We start from the raw sequence: 19510 nt of genomic DNA, 5'->3' as shown, positions 1-19510 counted from the left end.
CTGGCATGGGTGGATACAGTGAAGCAGATTCTTTTCATAGTTACAGAAGAGAACCAATAGCCTGTCAGATTTCTGTCTAGAACGGTTGTTGCTGTATGTTCTTACTCTATTTCTCCTATCCATCCATTGTCTTTCCCTGTACTTAAGCTGAAACCTCTCTAAAATAGAGGTAATTATTTTCCTCTGGTGGATTCGATATCCTGATCCATGACCGTTACTCAGATAACAGTGGAAACAAACAGCCAAAATGCTGGGTGATGATGCTCATTACTCTCTCATTGTAAATGAAAGCTGTTGGACAAAATCCATGCAGTGTTTGCAGTTCAGAACATCTGGGACAAATCTTTGCTTTCTCAAGCAGAGAAATATAAGGGAGTCTAGTAAACCAATATTTCTGGAAATCTTGTCTAAATCACATGGCAAAGACAGTTACATACAGCAGTGCATGCAAGTTATGTATGAAAAAACATAGGATTATCTAACTTCTTTGTATGCTGGTTATTAATGATATTATTCTTCTGTAGTACAGCTGATGCTACGTCCTCTTCATCATAACATTATTTCTTGTGCACTCGTTGTTACCCATAATGAATCATATTGATAGTCATCTTCCTCTGATCCCTCATTATTATTCATTTAAGTATATTCTATGCAGAAAGTTAGGATCACAACTCAGCAAAAACAGACTTAAAAATTCTGTTATATCTTCAATGGTATCTTCTTGATCGGAAATCCTTGAAATATGCTCTCTTCTTGAAAAGGTAGAATCCTAGGAAGACTAGACTAAATCTTGGAAAATAAGAGAAGCCATAACTTCCTGGTTTAAAATCCATATAACTGAATGAACTGCAAAAATATAACCTGCTTCTCTGTTCATAATAATTTTATCACTCTTCTCCATTCCCTGCCTAAACCTGGACCATGGCTCATAAGTTGTTAGATTGACTTTTGCTGTGTGCCAACAGAACAAGGTAGCAAGTGGGGTTCCTGCTGCACTATGAACATGGACTGGTTGGAGCTTTGTATTTTATTTCCCCACACCCACAATACATCTCTGCTGGGTATGCCTAACTTTGCAGGACTAAAAAAATATTTGGTTGTCAGTGCTTTTATATGTTGATCAAATTCCCTAGTACTTAGTTTAGGTTATTAAAAACCGTAAAGCCTATGGGCTGCATAGGTGTTTTAACCAAGAAATGCTTCTGTGTTCTTCAACAGGTGAGTAGTAGGACTCCAGGTACATCACAATGTGTCAAAGCTGTTGGCTGTGTGAGCTCTTAACTGGCAACTGATATATTGATAGTTTGCTAATTTGAGTTCTGTCTTCCAGAGTTGATGGAATACTTGTCTTTTAGGTGAAAAAAATCCATCTTTTTGGTTAAAAAAAAGTTAAAAATTAATTTTTGCTTTAATTTGGACAAATGGATTTTATTCTTTCAGTTTTAAAAATGCATCAGTTCCCAAGTGCAATCAAGGATCACTGCAGTAATCCCTTTACTGGGGTACATTTGAAAAGTAATATGTATATCATCTTCAACATTCTTCTTATGAAATCTAACAGATGTTTAGTGAAGATTAGGTGTAGGCCCTCAGCCAAACAGATTTTTCCTGTCATTGGGCTAAGTTGCTGCCAACTACTTTGGCCCCAAGGTGGCCCACTGTGTTTCTTATGTGGAATATTTAGCCAGGTGGAAGAAAGATTCTCCTCATATTTTCATCAGCCATCACATTGGCTCTGGACAAGTATAACCTCACTGTTCATAAACATTTTTGCATATAAAAATTGTTGCAACTGTGCACTGTAAAAAACACAAGGCATTGCCTGTAGTAGAATGAATGCATTTATGAAGCGGCTGGGTTTTATTAAAACATCAACATTATGGAAGCTTACTTGTCGATGGACAGAGACACTGATATACTTGTGCACTCAGGTTAGACTGCCTTTGAATGTTGTTTCACATCTCTAGAACACCATAAAGCAGCACAACATGGGATGTGAAATAATGCACTTTTCTTATTTGTCTTACAGCTATTTTCATCAGAATGTGTGCATTAGCACAGTGTCAGTGCTAGTAAAGAAACCAGTTTGTCCACAAATAATAATTGAGCAACAGTAAGGCTGATTTTAAGAACTCCAGAGTGATATAAACTTCCCCTCACCCCCCCAAAAAAAGGCAAAATATATTTTTAATTTCAAAAATTGGTTTAAATTGCATTCTTTCTAGAATTGTGATGTAATTCTAAACTGAACTACACTGTACAGTCCTGTCTTATCTATTCTAGACTAACACTGACAGAATTTTTATTTGTCAACACCTGTCTAAAATCACATTGCAAGTCTTCCTATCTTTTGGACACCAGAGCCAGGGTTTGTGCTTAATTTTCTCCTCTTTCATTAAGGAGGAGCATATATCAAACCATCCCTCTCTCATTTCTAAGAGAAGTTTCAGGGGAAGTTGTCATGAAACTTTGGACATTCTGGTAAGTTTCTTATAAAAGTATCTCATAGGAGTTACTGACCAAAGTTCATTTCCTTCTTATTCCTCCTTTAGCCTAGTTTTTTTTTTAATAAAGGACACATGTAGTACTAAGTGTTTTTCTCAACCAGTAGCCACATCTTTACCATTCAGCTTTAATACAAGCCGTCCTTATTTAATAGCTGCCCTCATTTAGTAGCCAGACCTTTATCATTTGTCTTTACTGTGAAAACCCCAGGAGAAAGTAAACTTAATAGAAGCTGCCCCAGTTTAAAGCCATAGAGGGATGTAATTAAGTTTAACAGAAATTGATTTAACAGAAATTGACCTAAAATATAATTAAATAATAATAGTCATATTATGTGTGAGTTTCCACTCACTTAACAGACTGGTTATGGCACTGTTAGACTTAACAGACTTAAGGCACTGTCTTTGTACCAGCTGAGGATCACTCCCGGCTTTAGCTCCCAGACTGGCTAAATTCCTCCAGCATTCCTATTACTTCCCACTACTACAGAACTACTTGGTCTGATGGCTGCTGGTGTCCCCAGTAGAGTCCCTACGAGTTAGGGAGAGAAGTGCTTGAAAGAATCCCTTGAGAGATGCAAAAGAACAAATTTGAACCCTAAACTCTGTCTACATAAGGACATACTCAGGTTTTTCTTAACATTTGTACAGTTTAGGTTCAGTGTAGGGATGAAATGGTTTCATTAGTCCTGAGTTCTCTTTTTCCTAAAATATTTAGGAAGTTCTTAATGAAGCAGATAAGAGACATGTTCTTAAATATTTATTTTACTATATTTTGTTATTGATATTTTAGTAATAAATCTTCATCGATAGCATCCATTTTTATTTAAGTACCAATATATCCTGTATTGTATCTGAATATGGATTAGTTGGATGGTTTCATTTATAAATATATGCATTAAAGTAAATTTCATTACTTCTCAGTGTAGTTAATGTATTTAATTTTAAGGGAAAATACATTCTTTTGAAACATTCTTAAAGCTGCATTTACCATCTCTAAGAGCTGGCTAAATGGTTACAAGGGGAAATATGCCAAAAGCAATTAGCATAGGCTGTAACTCCATATGATGCATTAGAATTTTGTTTTATGTGAAACAGTTTCCAGTCCATGATAAGCAAATGGACATCAGTTCACATAAATTAGCATGCTGGTGCCATTATATCCGAAGAATTTATGGATGATGTCAGTTGCCCAACTGTGTGATTAACTTGCAGTTCTTTGCCTAAGGTTATCTACACACTGGCCTTTAAACTATAGTAAAGCAACTTTGCTATATGTCAGGTGTGCAAGTAGAGATAAGATTTTGGGATGTAGCGTTCCATTTACTGATGAATGGCACCATTTAAATTTTTCCCTAGGCGCAGAACTGGGCAAAGATAGCAGTGTCAGAAAACTAACAAAGCAGGGGCAAAGTACTGGCATTGGGGTTCTTATGTAATCAAGGCAGGTGGTTCAGCTTTCTTGGCTACTGAATGAACACTGACTTAAAGGTAGCAAACTAAGGCCCGAGTCTACCTTTAATAAGCATCATAGTCTATATAAACATTGTCGACTTTATAAATTAGGAATTTCACATACTTAGAGGATCAACACCAAATTCCTCTTTCCATTGTTGGCGTTAGTAGTGAGTGGCCCTGGAGAGTGTGGCTTTGATCCGAGTTTGACTGGCTTTTCTATCAGCAGATTTAGTTTCACAGTCATCATTAAAACTTCTAGGTCTTCAATGCATGTCAGGAAATAGATAATACAAAGCGATAAAAATGACTTCCTTGGCAATATGTATATTCAGAAATCATTTGTGCAGCTTAATTTTTTATAATCCTAATGAAGAGTGAAATATAGTACTTACATGTTGCTGCTGATGTAATCCAATGTTTAGTTATTCTGTAAATATGCCTGAGAATGCAGTATGGAAAAAACATTATCTATCTTATTCTTGATTACTAGACCATTACTGAAGTGTATTTCCTTTTAAGATGGAAAGTACTTGGCTTCTTAAAACTTTTGAGGTATAGCTATTTTCCATGGAGTGGGCTTGAAATAAATCATCTCTTGTCATAGTAATATGAGGAGAACTTACTCAGTCTCCACCTTTCTGTTCCTTTCTGATAAAGGTAAGTCCAGGTGATGGCCATCCTCTCAAGTGTCAAAGTGTTTTGAAGAATGTATATATTGTCTTATAATTCAATTAAAATGTTCCTCATCATTAACTGCAGAAGCAATTGATTCTGTGGTCTATTTTCAATTAGTGCCAAAGCCTTTCATACAGCTCCTTGGAATTCTTGCAACAATAAAACCCTAATTTTTTGTAATACTGTCTTTCACTTGATGTTTAATTAACTACTTTATCTTCAACCCATCTTTTTTTACTTGTCTTCAAAGATATGTAGAGGAAATACATTATGCTTTTTAACTTACTTACCTGTAATTTGAATTTTCTGAATGTAAACTTATACTGTCAGCTTTCTCTCTGAGCTACAGAAATAGAGACAAGTGCCAAGTATGCTTTCTTCTATTTAAATACTAATTTGGAGTGGTAGGTCACATAATTTAAGATACCTATGCCTTTTCCAAAGGATTTTAGGAATCTTAAAACTGTAATCCACTGAGGATCCCAGAGTACTTCCGTAGCCACAAATCTGATGCTGTTAGGATAGGTAAGATATAAAAAATGAGCTTTTGGGGTCGATCATGAAATTAAAATGAAGTGTCTAAACGTATAGAGCAGGAAATGGACCTGTTTTAACTCCCTGGGAAAGCACTTTCTGAATACAGTGAGGTTAATGTAGGAACCATTATGTTTACACAGTAGGCTGAATTTCCAACACAGATTCAGCTACACATGCCTCATGAGCCTTATTCTGTCCATGTCTCTCTTGAGCAAGGGGTGGAAGCGGTCTTACCATGTTTTTAGCTAGTTCTGGGTAAATAGTTAAGTTTTGCAATAAACATGAACACTGTAAGTAATGTAAGCAGCTGCTTAGACTGAAGTCTTCAACGACATGAAGGCAGTATTTTCTCATGTATTTTTATATTGCACTAAACACACCATTAGGATTAACAGATTAAACATTAAGCTTTATTTCACTTGTATCCAAAGAAAATTTTTTGTATCTGAATGTGTAGAAAGAAATCTGAGATCCCTCTGTACACTCATTGGACCAAATAGTCTGTGGTGTATATGATTAGTTTTGATGAAGGTAGAATAAATGATTAGTTTTGGTGAAGGTAGAATAAAACAGGTGTGAAAACACAGTATCGTAGAATAACAGTAGTTCTATACCTGTGAGCTTTGAAGGTGCTGTAGTGTCTGGATAGATTTTTTTTATTTTGTAATAGGTCTGTTAGAATTACTGACAGCTCATAAAACATTTTCTGTGGACAAGGATTGACTAATCTTAGCCTTTTAAACTGTCTCATAGAGATAGACTTCACAGTCTTCTATTTTGTCTGAAGTAGGATCTTCACTGTAAAATAAGTAGAAAAGGGGAAGAGGTACATTTTCATTAAGCTCTTACATATCATTGACTGTCAGGTAGGTCTTGTTATGCTGTCCATCCTCATTTAACTATCCCACAAGATCTCTTAATGAAGTTAAGCCCCAAGTTCACTCCAGTAACTCTGTGGCAAGAGTTTGTGCAATGTAACAATTCATCACTTGTCAGGAAGGCACTTTTAGTTTATACATTTAATAAGGGCATCCTCTAGCTTGGTTAATTAGAAGTGAACAGTTTGCATATTTACTAAATGCGGAGTGTCATTGCCACCACGGCCTATTGCCTACATGAATTATTTCTCTATCTGCAATAAACAGCTGGGTAATTATTACTGCCATAATCAGATAAATTCCCTCTGTAAGGCTTTTCTTACATGGCAATTCTTTGAACTCATCCAAAGCTGAACAAAATTTATGAACTCCAGCAGCTAGACCACTTTTTCATAGTGTAGTGTCCCTGTTCCCTATTTCAAGGACATGTAGACTATCATAAATATTGTGTAAATTAGGAGGATAAATATGATTACCTAAAGATTACATATTAATAAACTTGATTTTCAAAATATAATTTTCAGGTTGTAACTGATTACATTATAGCAGTTCTGGTTTATCTAATTGTAGAGATATGACAGGCCATCTATATACAGGCTATACGAGGTTACCAGGCAAGGGCTCTACCACTTGAAGACTGAAGACTCCTGAAGAAGTATATAAATATTTTTCATGTGCCATAGTCACTTCAGCTGTTTAGGTCATTAGAATTATGACAAATTTTATGTGCCATTTACTCAACTCACTTAGAGCAGCTCTGTTGTTATTAAAATAAGGTGATAATTCTTTTTATTGTGCTATTTTTGGCTTAATAATGAAGCATAAAATTTAAATGCATTCATTTATGTGTTACATAAGAAAATTAGGTATTTCTTTTATTTGTAGGAGCACTTTATATAAAATTATGTAACTAAGTTTGCTCTGTGGTACCCAAGTATTCCAGCTCATATGTGAGTGTATCTGCAGGTACTCACATCAGTGAGTACTTAATTTACACATATGGTTTTCCAGAACATGCTATAATATGGCTTAATTTTGGGATCTCCAAAGAAACAAAAAACAAATCAAAAGACATGAATGTTATTTTTCTTAGTTAGCACACAACAGTCTATTTGATCTAGCATCACTATTTTGTTTTAATCGTAATGTAAGGTACTGTGTCTGAGTGCTGCTAGAAAGTTGCTGGTTACTGTTCCCATACTTCATAACTCTTTATCAAATAAGTAGCATTCCTCACAATTCAGCAAAATGCTCAGAGATAGCAGAATGTAAAGGCCAAACAAAATAAAGTGTTCTTTGGCACTGCTCTAGCCAGTGAAAGGCTTTTGAGATTAGACTCCTTCTATAATTTCCCATTTATGTCAGAGAAATAGAAACTACAGCGTTGAAGACCTTTAAAATGAGCCGCTCACAGTCGTTTTTGTTATTGGAAGTGTGGTGATTTTGCACTGTGTTTTTCCAAGTTTGTGATTTTATTTTTGTCTGAGGATGTAAAGGCTTATTGATCTTTCTTTGGCATTTCAGATTTTTTTACAGTGGAAAATTACAGTCCTTTGCTTTATATTGGTGTATCCTGTAATGTCCCTTGAGATATCATAGAATTGCATGAGATGAAAAGCAGTATACAGTCTCTCATGAGCACGTTTTTGTTTTGTTTTCAAGGAAGAATGTCCAAAATGGAAAAAAAAAGGGATCAAGAAATTGTTTTAATTAATAATTTTTTTTATTCTCTAAATCATTATAAATAGACTTTTCTATTATCTAAGGAGAGTCAAGTCTCTGAAGTGGTCACTCAGAGAAGAAAACAGAAAAACTATTTGTCTTCTATTTTTACAGTCTAGAACAGTAGTGAGTAATTACAAGAAAGTGTTGGTTTTTTGTTCTAGTAATAATGAAAATAATGTTATTTGGAATCGGACAATCTAGTCTGACTTCAGATCTATCACCAGTATGATGTCTATCAATATCAACTTCATAGCAATATCTATAAAGAGCACATTAAGCTTTGGCTGAACAATCTAGTCTTGATTTAATAACATCAAAAGATAGTAAATACCCTTTTTATTCTAATCCAGGAGTTAATTACCTTTGGTGTTCCAAGTATGTCCTGTATTTCCCCACTGAAGCAGTTTGGTTCTATCTTTGAACCATTGCTTCTTGTTATATTCAGCTCTACTAGACTGAAAACTGTGCTAGACATAAACAATGGAGATCACTGAAAGTTGTTGTCTCTGCTTAAAATAATTTTTGTGACAATTTTGGACAGACCTTGAAATGTCCTTTAAAATACTATCAGCATCGTAACTCAGCACAGTTATGATGCCTAGGAAATTTTTTAAAAAATCTTTTTTTCCTTCTGTTGTATTGTCAGTTTGTGCATTCATTTGTATGAATGCTTTTTATCACATGAACGAGCTTCTTCATGTCTATGAAACCTGCTCAGAATACCTCCTTTAAAAGCCACATAATTCTTCATATTGTGAACATGACTTTTCTTAAACTGTGAGAAACTTTTGCTTATTATTATACCCCCTTCAAATTCCTCAGAGTCTTCACCTTGTAGGGATAATGGCAGGAGTCCATTAAGTGGTTTATCCTTGATGGTGAAGCTAAATCCCAATGTTTTACCTTGAACTTCCCAGTTCCTGCTACCTGCAAACCAAATGAAACAACAAAGTGTTTCAAGGAAGCAACATTTGCCACCTCTCTTCTCCAAGAAGGCTATTCTTTTCTTGTCCAATTAACTCACTGATTGTTAAATGTTTACAGCCTCCTCTAACAAACTGATTTGGTCTTTCAGCTTGTATGACACCCAAAATGATGCAGCACTCATTTGCCTACTTGTACTTGGTCGTGACAGACCTCACAACCATCTATAGCATTGTGCTTGGCCCCTTGGGAAAGGATGCAGTACTCTGACCAGAAGATTATGTGCTTAGGTATAGAAGATAGAATAATTTTTTTTGGATGTACTCTTTAGGCATGTATAATTGGATGTCGAAATCTATAATTAAGTGTAGTCTCATCTATTAGGTGGAACTAAAATTTCAGAGAATAGGCTTTTATTCTTAGTATAATTTCTTGCATGGCATACTGGAAATGCCTGAATTTTTTTTTTTTTTGGTGTTGATTACTTCAATGTTTTCAAGACAGTAAGAGATAAGATTTCCTAACACTTCTGAAAATTGGGATCTAGTTGATATTTTCAGTTTGGCAATGAGCCACTGCTGTGAAATCACATTCTTACAAGTAGCACTGCTGTATTAAAAGAATGTGTCAGATCTCTCCCAAAATAATTACAATTGCTATGTAATAAAAGTATTCATTTGCTATGTCTTTCATAATGTTTTATGCTTCAATAACAATGACATCATAGATGCTCAATGGTAACACCGCTCCATGAATAGGAAATTGAGAAAACCATGAGGTACCACAAAAGTCACGATGAAGTTGTGAGACTTGGCATTGGTGCTCTGCTATACATAATGGATCATTACATAAAAGCTCTCCCTGCCTGTTTAATGTGGACAAAGTGTACCATTTTATTTACAAGTGTATGCAGACTTTTATGTGAAAGTAAGTGAAAGATGTGAGTTAGTGAGTAGACCTCAGTCAAATTGTTTCATAATACTCTGAGAAGGAAAATCAACTTAGCTGATGACCTTTAGAAGCTGTAACGTCATGTTTGCTTTCTAAATCACATAATGTTGAATATTGTAAATATTGCCAAGTACCATATATTAAAGTAAAAGAAGTACAGATATGTCTACATTGTACTGCACTGCAGCAGAGAGATAACAGTTAGCTTAAATGAGTTCATTCTAGTACTGGGAGCAGCTTAACTGTAGCAAAACATAGCAGTGAGCTTTCCTCTAGTTATTACTGTGCAGATGGTAGCATATGTAGTCTTCTGGGAATTGCAGTGCCAAAAGATAACAGATACTTTCACATGACATTCACTAGAAAACTTCCAGTGGTATTTGGCTGTGGTTAGACATCCTCTTTTATATGTTGCAGGAAAAATTAGGAGCATGACTGCTCTCTTAGCAGCTTAGCAGTGACACTGTGCTAAAAATGACCACTGCTGCTAAACTGCTGTCAGAATAAATTGTGTTGGGGCTTTGTTATCCATTCTGGGCCAGATCGGCTTTGTTACCCTCAAATACTAATTTCACTGTTTAAGCTAATCACCAAATACTAATTTCACTATTTAAGCTAATCAATCAGGCTGATTTTTCATGAAGGGGTCAATACCAAACAGACATTGAGTGAAAACATTTTTCCTGCTGTTAGGTTTTTCAGTATAGACTTGGGGATAAATAAAGCTGAACTATTTTCCTTGATCTGGTTCCTCTGCCAACAGAAGCTTCGGTGCTGAGTTACTCTTATGCCACATCTATAATGGGTGGGGTTTACAGCTTAATTAAATCAAAATAATTAAGCTGAAAAATCATTGTTTAGATTGGACGTTTTACATATTTTTTTTTTAACTTCACAGCATTTTCTGCTGCCAGTGAGGATAAAGTAAATTTGCCTTAAGGATATATGTACACAAGGGAAAAACATTTGGACCAAGAAGTTTGCATGTTTTGAGAAAATAGAATAATCTTAAGGGATTATATATGACAAAAAATTAGCTTTTTAGTATACGTGAGGAAAAATTCTGTATGAGTTGTTACTGAAACCATAACTAGAAGAACCTGCATAATGGATTAGGAAAATACTCTGGTTTTAGTTCTAAGCTGCCTCTGCAATCAGTAGCTTGCAAGGCTGTTGCACTCTCTTGAGTAACTGTGCAGCAGTGGAAATTGGAAGGATAAGAAGGATGCATCAGTCTGTTCTTCCCTATCGTCTGGTACATGCTGTGCCCTGATCTCCTGATCTGCACAAGGTATTCATTCACTGTGTGCCCTTCACCACTATGTTCATCAAATTTCCTACGTCGTGTATTGATCACATCGTGGGCCTTGACAGTGGAACTGGTGTGTCACTTAATTCCATTGGCACTGTACACTATGTGATTAAGGGAAGATGGACAGACTGTGTGCTACTATGCACAAATTATAATGGGATTTTAAGGTGTTCTGAATTTCTTTCTGTAAAATTAATAATAATAGGAGATACAGGGTGTTTTCATATGCCTACACGTTGGCTTTATTTATTTTAACTTTTTTCATCTTAAGGAGTCATATTTCCTATTTGCTGCACTGCAATGACATTCACTGCAAAGCAATAACATTCCTCCAGATCTTGAAGAGAGTGTCATGATTAATTTGTTGAACAGATTCATGTAAACATTCACATTTAAAATTAGTGAGAATTTTGGACATCCATTTGTGGTAGATCTCATAGGCAGTAAGATACCTTGTACCACTAATAACTGACTGCTGCTTTGAGCATCTATCTAACTGCAACTTGAGATCAAATATTTTGGTCAAGGAATTCTGTCAGGATACACACAGGACTATACATGATGGTAGACAGGAGAAGAGAGTTACAGAGCTGCCCTGATTTGCTTAGCAAATCTGAAGAGGTTCATTCAAAAAACCAGAAAAATATTGAGGATGACCAAGCTGTCTGATGGTACATAGCTAACTTAAGTATGTAGTATGTGCACTCTGTTAAAACTTTACCTTCAAAGTACAGAGTTCTCTAAACTATTTTTGCATCCTAGGCTGGTCTATAGATATATTTCACTGTTTTCCAAATTTAATCAATTAAGTCAAACAATATTATCATGGCAGGTCATATTCCATTCTCACCTACACCAATGTGATGTAAAATCAAGTGGCATGCAGTGGTATACCAAAATTATTGTCTCACTAATTTTATTTTCACTTCCGTATTCTGTATTTGAGAAGGGAGAATGATATATAGTCAGAAAGATTAAATAGATTTAGGTTATCTCTTTGTATGCTAAGGTTGCCTACTGCCTCTGTTGCAGGAATTTTATGATTCAGTGTCTGAACTGTTTAAAATCACAATAACTTAATACTTTTTCTGGATACTGTAGGCAACTGTACTAATTATTAGTTTTTATTGGATACCCTTTAATTTATATAATAATTTTGTAATATTAGTTGGCCAAAGGACCACAGAATGCCAGTGGAAATGTGAACAGAATGCAATAGTTTGATAAACTTAAGAAACATAGGTCAGTGTGAATTTGTAAAATGATACAGTTCTATGCAGAATTATTAAAATCTGTATATTACTGAAATCATCACTTGAAGACCTTCCCAAAAGTGCCAGGAACAATATTATATGTGTATTTTTAACCTTTATACAGACAGCAGGAGCACTGTCAACTAAATTTGCATCTCATAGCAGGAACCAACACCATTGCCTACTGCATAATGAAGTATCAGAATAACAATAAGTTACCTTGTCAGATGAAATTTTTTAAATTTTGAACTATATAGACAAATAATTTCATCATTAACAATTCAATAGCTACTTAACAGATTTGTTACACAAAATCATTTTTAATTGTGGGGTTTGAGCACATATGTTGATTATCCTATGCTTATTTTCAATTACCTGAAACATTTTCTGTGACAAGGACAATACACTTTGTGTTAGCCAAAACCACTTTTTAGTAAAAAAAATGCATCCTAAACTTGCAATAGTAAACATTGATATTCTTCTGATTTGTTTAATAATTTTCAGATCATGATAAAACACTACATATGTTAAAATATCCACATATTTCCTCTACAAAGCTATTCCATAAAAATCTGTGTGGGAGAAAGTCTGATTGGACTAAGCTTATATGGGAAGCCAGGTTTTTAGGAAGATGCAATAGATGCTATTAATATATTGAGATAAGCTTTAAGATAAAGAAAAGATTATGTGCTAAAATAATTACCCAATTTTTGAGTAATAACATTTTAATAAGCAGTACTATTCCAGCTATGAACCATGCAACAGACAGATTGCTTACAAAAACAGAACAAGATTATGAAATAACCTAACACATGTTCTGCATTTACAGAACTCTTTTCCTTCTGCAAAATTTATTGAAGCTTTAAAAAAGCGGGCCAAACAATTTGCCTTCTTCCACTTCACACTGAACCAGAAAAGGTTCATCCTGAAGCAAAGTTGGTCCAGAAGCCACAGCTAGTATTCATAATGTCACAGAGAATCACCCACGTATCCCAAGAAAAGATTGCTCAATGAGCCCATCATATTTGTGAACAAAGAGAAGGCTGGCAGGAAGTGTAAAGGTTTAATCCAAAAATCATTTCATTTCAACTGATTTCCAATTGACTTCAATAGAATTTGGATTTATTTTCTCTGGGAAGGCATACATGTACAAGGTCCCAAGCATGAAACTTCTCAGTGAACACATTTTCACGTAAGCTGTGTGGAACCCTAGCTCCATTTGGAAGCCTAAGTTTATGTCTTTAGTATCACTTATCCTTCTACACGTTATTCTGTATGGTAACAGTGAAACCCCTGCACAGTGCATGACATGTTAATATTAATCTGCTCATGTGTGAAATAGTATATTCATATCTAACTGCTTTAGATTCTCTGCTTTTGTTGCTCCTTCTCAAATGCTTGAAAGTATGGTAAAGGAGATGAAAGCTTCAGGTTCAAATAGCTTTAAAATAAATCTATATTTATGCTAAAACATCTATGTTTCCAGTCAAGCAATGTTAGGACTGCTACATACAACTTATTTTGTACTGCCTCTCAGGAGAGAATCATCCTGGGAGCTATTTTCCCTGTGACAGAATTGTTTGCATGTTCTGTACACAGTATAATGCACGATAGAGATATTTTAGAACTGACAAAATATGTAGGCTGCAAAAGTATGTTGAAAATTATTTGTAACTGCTTAAAAAATCTCAAACTTTTGCATGGATTATTTTACAAGTATTTCTGAGGGTATGTGGTAATCAGGAATGATCATGATGGTAGCACTGTCTAAGAAGATCACGAGTTAAATTGAACTTCAAGTATTTTAGACTTCATTTAATTTCAGCAAGTAATGATTATTAATCCTTCATTAAAAACAATCTGGTAAATTCCCATTGATGACAATGGGAAACATTTTGCATCCCATTATCATTATTTCTGGAAAACAAATCTATACTTTTGACATTATTTGTGCATTTTAATCACCAGTTGTGCTCTAAATCAAAAAGCCTCCATATTCACTGTTAGGAAGAAGTACCTCAGTATATAGAAACATGAAGAGCCTGTAGTAATACATTGAGAATTATTTCATCAGTTGTAAATAGGGGTACTAAAGCTGAATAGAGGGGTCTGTAATCAAAAAGGAATAGTATTAAACATGTAAACCATGGATCATGCACTTTGATATTGAAGGTAAAGTGGCATAAAATAAAAGAACAAAGTTAATACTATATGTATTGTCTATTTATTCATTTGTATGTGATTGATGGATATAGAACAAAGAGTTTCCTAGTAAGAAATGCTTATGTACCTACATATAGTGACTCTGAAATCTGTACCTTGAGGACAAAGAAAGGTCGCCAATCTCTCCAACTCCTAGTTCTTTGTCAAAAATGGACACAGTTAATGAGGTTTGTTTGGTACAGCACAAATTCTCAGACACAGATAGAGATCCTTTCAATGGAAACAAATTTGTTTGGCTTTACCAGGTTACTTAGCGATTAATAATAGCCTTGAGATGCAGGTCAGAAAGGTCATCGTCCCTGCTTGCCAACACAATCTAAAATGTGCAGCTACTCCAGCTCTGCAGGCTTTGAGGCCCCGGAATGCTATGCATAAAGTAAAACAGGCTATTTTCCAACTTCTTTTTTCATATTAATAAGCAATTTTCAAGAGAAGGGTGGCAAAATGGGGGCCATGCCACTCTAAGTAATTCATTTATTTTGCAATTTAATCTTATGTTGGAAAAAAATTACACTGCTGCAAAAGCATAGCATGGTGATTTTTAAACGTCAGTGTGCTTCATAAGTAACCTTGTATGAAATATTGTATTAGCAGCCTTTAACAGTAAACTACAACAAAAAATATTTGCAGAGATTCAAAAATACCTATGCATCTTTTCTGATCTGTATTTCCTTTTCATTCTATTTCACTTTTATAGTTAAAATAAAATGTTTAATTACTTAATACTTTACTTATTTTAATTGATAAAATCTTGAAAGATAGCATGAAACAAATAAAAGTTCTACATTGCAACTTGTATTTAAGAATCTGATGTCATAGTGTTCGTATTTGTAAAGCAATTATTGCTCTTTCACATATTTTGATGAACTAATTTAATGATAATTAAAATACTAAGAGTAAGTCTGAGTTCCAATCTCAAAAACACTTTCAGGAGCAATATGACTTTTCCATGGGATTATTCATATCAGCAAACTTATCCATGTGCATATTTTGACACAATTTGACCCATGTCCTCACAGTGTCTTATTTGGCACTCATTGAAACAACTGAGACTATTAATGTGGACCTCTCTAAATAATCTGTTTTGCAGGAATATTTGAATTATCTAGTTATGTGAATAGTATTTTTTTCTTTTTATTTTATCATATACGCACATACTAAAAAAAAAAATACTAGAATTGACTCAATTATCTTTTTAGCAATCTAAATGCTTGACTGAATATGCTTGGTGTCTTTGGCACACAGGTTAATTTGAACTAGCCATTTTCTAATAACAAAAATAACAGATGTTAATCAAACTAACCTTTTTTAACTGGGTCAAAAAATTCTATACACGTGCACTGTGCACAATAGCATGGAATTTTGTTTCTTATAGAGCATTAATTCACTCTACAGTTTGCATAATTTATGGCAAGCCTGGCTCTGAAAAAAAAAAGCCATTGAGGAGTAAATCTATGCCCATTTTCTGTTCAAGTTTTTCTGTAAACATTCAGTTGAAATCATGAGTTTTCTCCATTCTTTGAAACCTGGTATTAGGTATAGTTCCATATTTCTTTTATGATGAAAGGGTTTTCTGCAGAGTCACACATTTAGATGTCTCTTTGTGTTCACACCTCTGTCATGAAATGCTTCATGAAGCAGTTTCATTCCTGGTTCTTGTGGTGGCCTGTACAGCTCCCATCAAACCAGAGCAGGAATGAGCTGTGCAAGAAGCCCAATGCCACGGAAACTCCTCTTAAGGACAATGTATGCATGAAAGGTTCCCATCCAGTTTCCTCTGTGCCTACTTTCTCAACCTTACAAAAGGCTTAAGGATCCAGGAGTGAATGTCATCTCTTATCCCATGTCTACTCTCCTCTCTCATTCCATAAAATCACCCCTGGCTGCAGATCAGGAGGTGGTGCAAGGCACTAGCTGAAACATAAGTGAAAAACTTATGTTTTGAAACCATTTTAAGGAAAATCACTGTATTATAATAGCTTCCACTTAGAGAAATTCAAAGTAAAAAGACACTTAAAGGCAAATAAAAGGACATATATGGATATTATTTTATCAAGCTGTAAGCACTGTGAACCTGTTATATATATACTGTTCCTACTTTTGATCACTTTAATCCTGTTTCTTCGTAGCTATATCCATGTAGTATCCTACTGCTGTGGAACTGAAAGAATAGTAATTTTACATTCCAGTGGTGTCAGTATACTGCTAATATATAGGAACAGAACACTGTGAAGCTATGAGAGGGTTAAAGTAAAATAGAACAGTAGCACGTCATTTATTGTTATAATATAGTTAGCAGACGTATTTTATTACAGGAGTGAACTTCAAGAGTATGCAGAAATGAAGGAAAATGAAGACAAAATGAAAGACCTAGAAAAGAAAGAAAAGGAAAAGAAATACCAAGCCCGAAAGATGCATTACCTCCTTAGCACTGAGCAGGTTGGTAGACCTATCCCTGACAGCTCATGCAAACCACTTGGGCCCCCAGCCTGACAGAGATAAACTAGCAGGCTGAATGGGACATGACTTGTTGAAAAGATATCACAAAGACACTACTTCGAGTTCAATTTAGTGCTTTTCTATAGGCAAGAGCAGGTACCATGACTATTCTGTGACAGTAGCTCATAGAGGCAGCATCAGCACTGCTGGCAGAAAGAGTCCAAGTCAGCAGTTTGATCTGCCACTGTGATAACACAACATGAAGGGCATAACCTCGCTTTAAAAACTCATTTTGACTGGCTTATTGTTGTGTTGTTGCACTTGTCAAGAACTAACAAGTTATTAAGCTGAGAAGAGATTTCATTTTTTTTCCCCTTTTTTAATTGAGCTAATGCTTGGGTTGGTGCAGTGTTCTGCTTGTTTTTAGGATAGATTGTAAACGTGGGTTTTCAGATAAAGCTTGTCTTAGACCTTCCTGAATCAGCTTATTTAGCATGATTGTTTTCACTGAAAAATGTCTCATAAATTTTAAATATTTATTATTAATTTCTATTGTATCTATATAACTGGTATATTATTCCAAGCTTTCTTATGCAAGCTGCTTTAAACAGGCAGGTAAATATGCCAGTAGATATACTTATCTAAAATTGATATGATTGGTAAAGCTTGTGGGTTTGCCTTTTCATTAGTCCTCTTTTGTGAACTTTCATAAAAGCAGAAAATGATTTTGTCTCCAGAAGTATTTGTTAACTGGTTGTTCTTCATATGGATATGGAATTAATATGAAATGTTAGTGTGAACTAAATGCTTGCTTTTTGTAAGTTGTTAATTATAATCTGTGCGTAAGAACTGCTAATCCTAAAGAATGCAGGAAAAATACCATGACACTTAGTGACAAAATATTTAATCTTCCCTTTTGTTTGGGAATCATTTGTGATCTATCCTGTAGATAGAAATGTGGTTTGATTAACTGGATATCAGTTATGAAAACTCAATGTGTAAATCAAGTTTTTTTTTTTTTAAAGCATAGTATAATATAAGTAAAAAATAGCATAAAAATGTTCCCAGTGGCTATTAGACAAGGAAGCTAGTTAATGACTGAAATCAGCTCACTCTAATTTATTTTTCCACATGTAGATCTAGGATATTAAGAATAATCTGCACAGTATCTTATATTATTTTAAACTGTAGAAAATTGGGAATTCCTGTTTTGAACAGTACAATTTGTGTAAACAAATTCATAAACATTAATATGCTTACCTGGAGTACAAAAATTGTCAGGTTAGAGACACTGAATGACTTGTGGTCTAATAAGATTTTAGTAAGCTCAGTTCACCTCTAATGGTACAGGCTTAGCAAGCTGTAACGCATTTTAAGGAATGGCAAGTAGTTCCTCATTTCAGCCATCCACCTGGAGGACTGCTGGTAGAGGGCAGCAGTAACTGTTACATTCTGATGAATTTGGGTTACTAATTTTACAGAATTAGAATTAGCTAGCAGTGCTTTTATCTAGCAGAACAAAAAAATGCTTGGTTTCGCTTGCTGAGATGGTTTGTGAATACTGAGACTTAGAGCCCACAGAATTTTTTATTTATCACAGAACTGAGCTCCAAGAGCCATCTTCTTTTGCAGGTAGTATTTCAAAACATAAATAAGTGTAACTCAATGCAAAACCTACAGACAATCTGAAAACCAGCAAAGATATATTTGAAGTTAACTACTTACTGCAGTCAAAGTCCATATTCCACAACTGCACATAGTTGTAGAATATGATATCTTGCTAAGATACAGGGCAAATTATTTCCGTGCAGAATTTACTGGTTTGATGCTCTGAGTCTGACATTTTACTCTCTAAATGTCTGGTCTTCTGATCTGACTACAGCTACATCTTGTTGTTTTCAAAGGATGGTTAATTGGATTACAGAGCAGGGACCATTCATGTCTCAGTAGAAACAGGCAGCAAAAGTCAACACTTTTGAGTGAGTTAAGGAAAACGTATCATTTGTAAGCAAGGCACATAGCAAATGAAAAGAGGACATTGATGAGCTGCACTCACTGTAGTTATGCATTACCTAAAGCCCAGTAAGTTACAGAGATGACCTGCTAAAGTTTAGTTCTGCTCCCCTTCCTGCCATACATAACGAGGTGCAATGATGGAGCTGAGCCACCCTATGCATCAAGGTTTCAGGTGTTCAGGCAGGTTATATGGACAGCATTGCAAAACCTGTATTTGCAATAATGGTTTCAAATATATCCTGCAGTTTGGAGTATTTTTGCTTTAATACAGGCAAAAAGGGTGAGAAAAGGGTGTTTACTTATTGACAGAAAGGAATTCAGGAGTTGTTGCTCCTCAATTTTTGTAAAGAAAGGCATGTCAAGTTTCATTCTTCTCTCCCTACAAGCTGAAGCCCACAACATCTCAGAAGTGTGTTTATATATATATATCTCTATATCTGTATCTTTATCTGTATCTTTATTTATGTCTATGTCTTTATCTATATACAAGGTGTTCCCATTCCTGATTGCTAACATTGTTTTACTTTCAAGAAGTAAAGCTGAAGAATGTGAGTGTCAGAAATATACAGGGGTGTCTGGTATGGACATAATAGCATGGCCTATGATTAAGTCAAT

General features: G+C 34.9%; 1 protein-coding gene across 1 annotated transcript in view; it reads left to right on the top strand.

Moving 5' to 3' along the window:
* Positions 1–19510, top strand: part of SPATA17 (spermatogenesis associated 17) — an 88185-nt gene that overhangs the window by 17733 nt on the left and 50942 nt on the right. The window contains exon 6 of the mRNA XM_039569321.1: positions 16756–16879. Within this exon, the coding sequence (XP_039425255.1) occupies positions 16756–16879 (124 nt within the window). The remainder of the gene's footprint in view (positions 1–16755; positions 16880–19510) is intronic.

This window comes from Corvus cornix, chromosome 3 (assembly GCF_000738735.6).
Source record: "Corvus cornix cornix isolate S_Up_H32 chromosome 3, ASM73873v5, whole genome shotgun sequence".
Taxonomy (NCBI): domain Eukaryota; kingdom Metazoa; phylum Chordata; class Aves; order Passeriformes; family Corvidae; genus Corvus; species Corvus cornix.
This window is presented reverse-complemented; position numbering and strand designations above follow the sequence as displayed.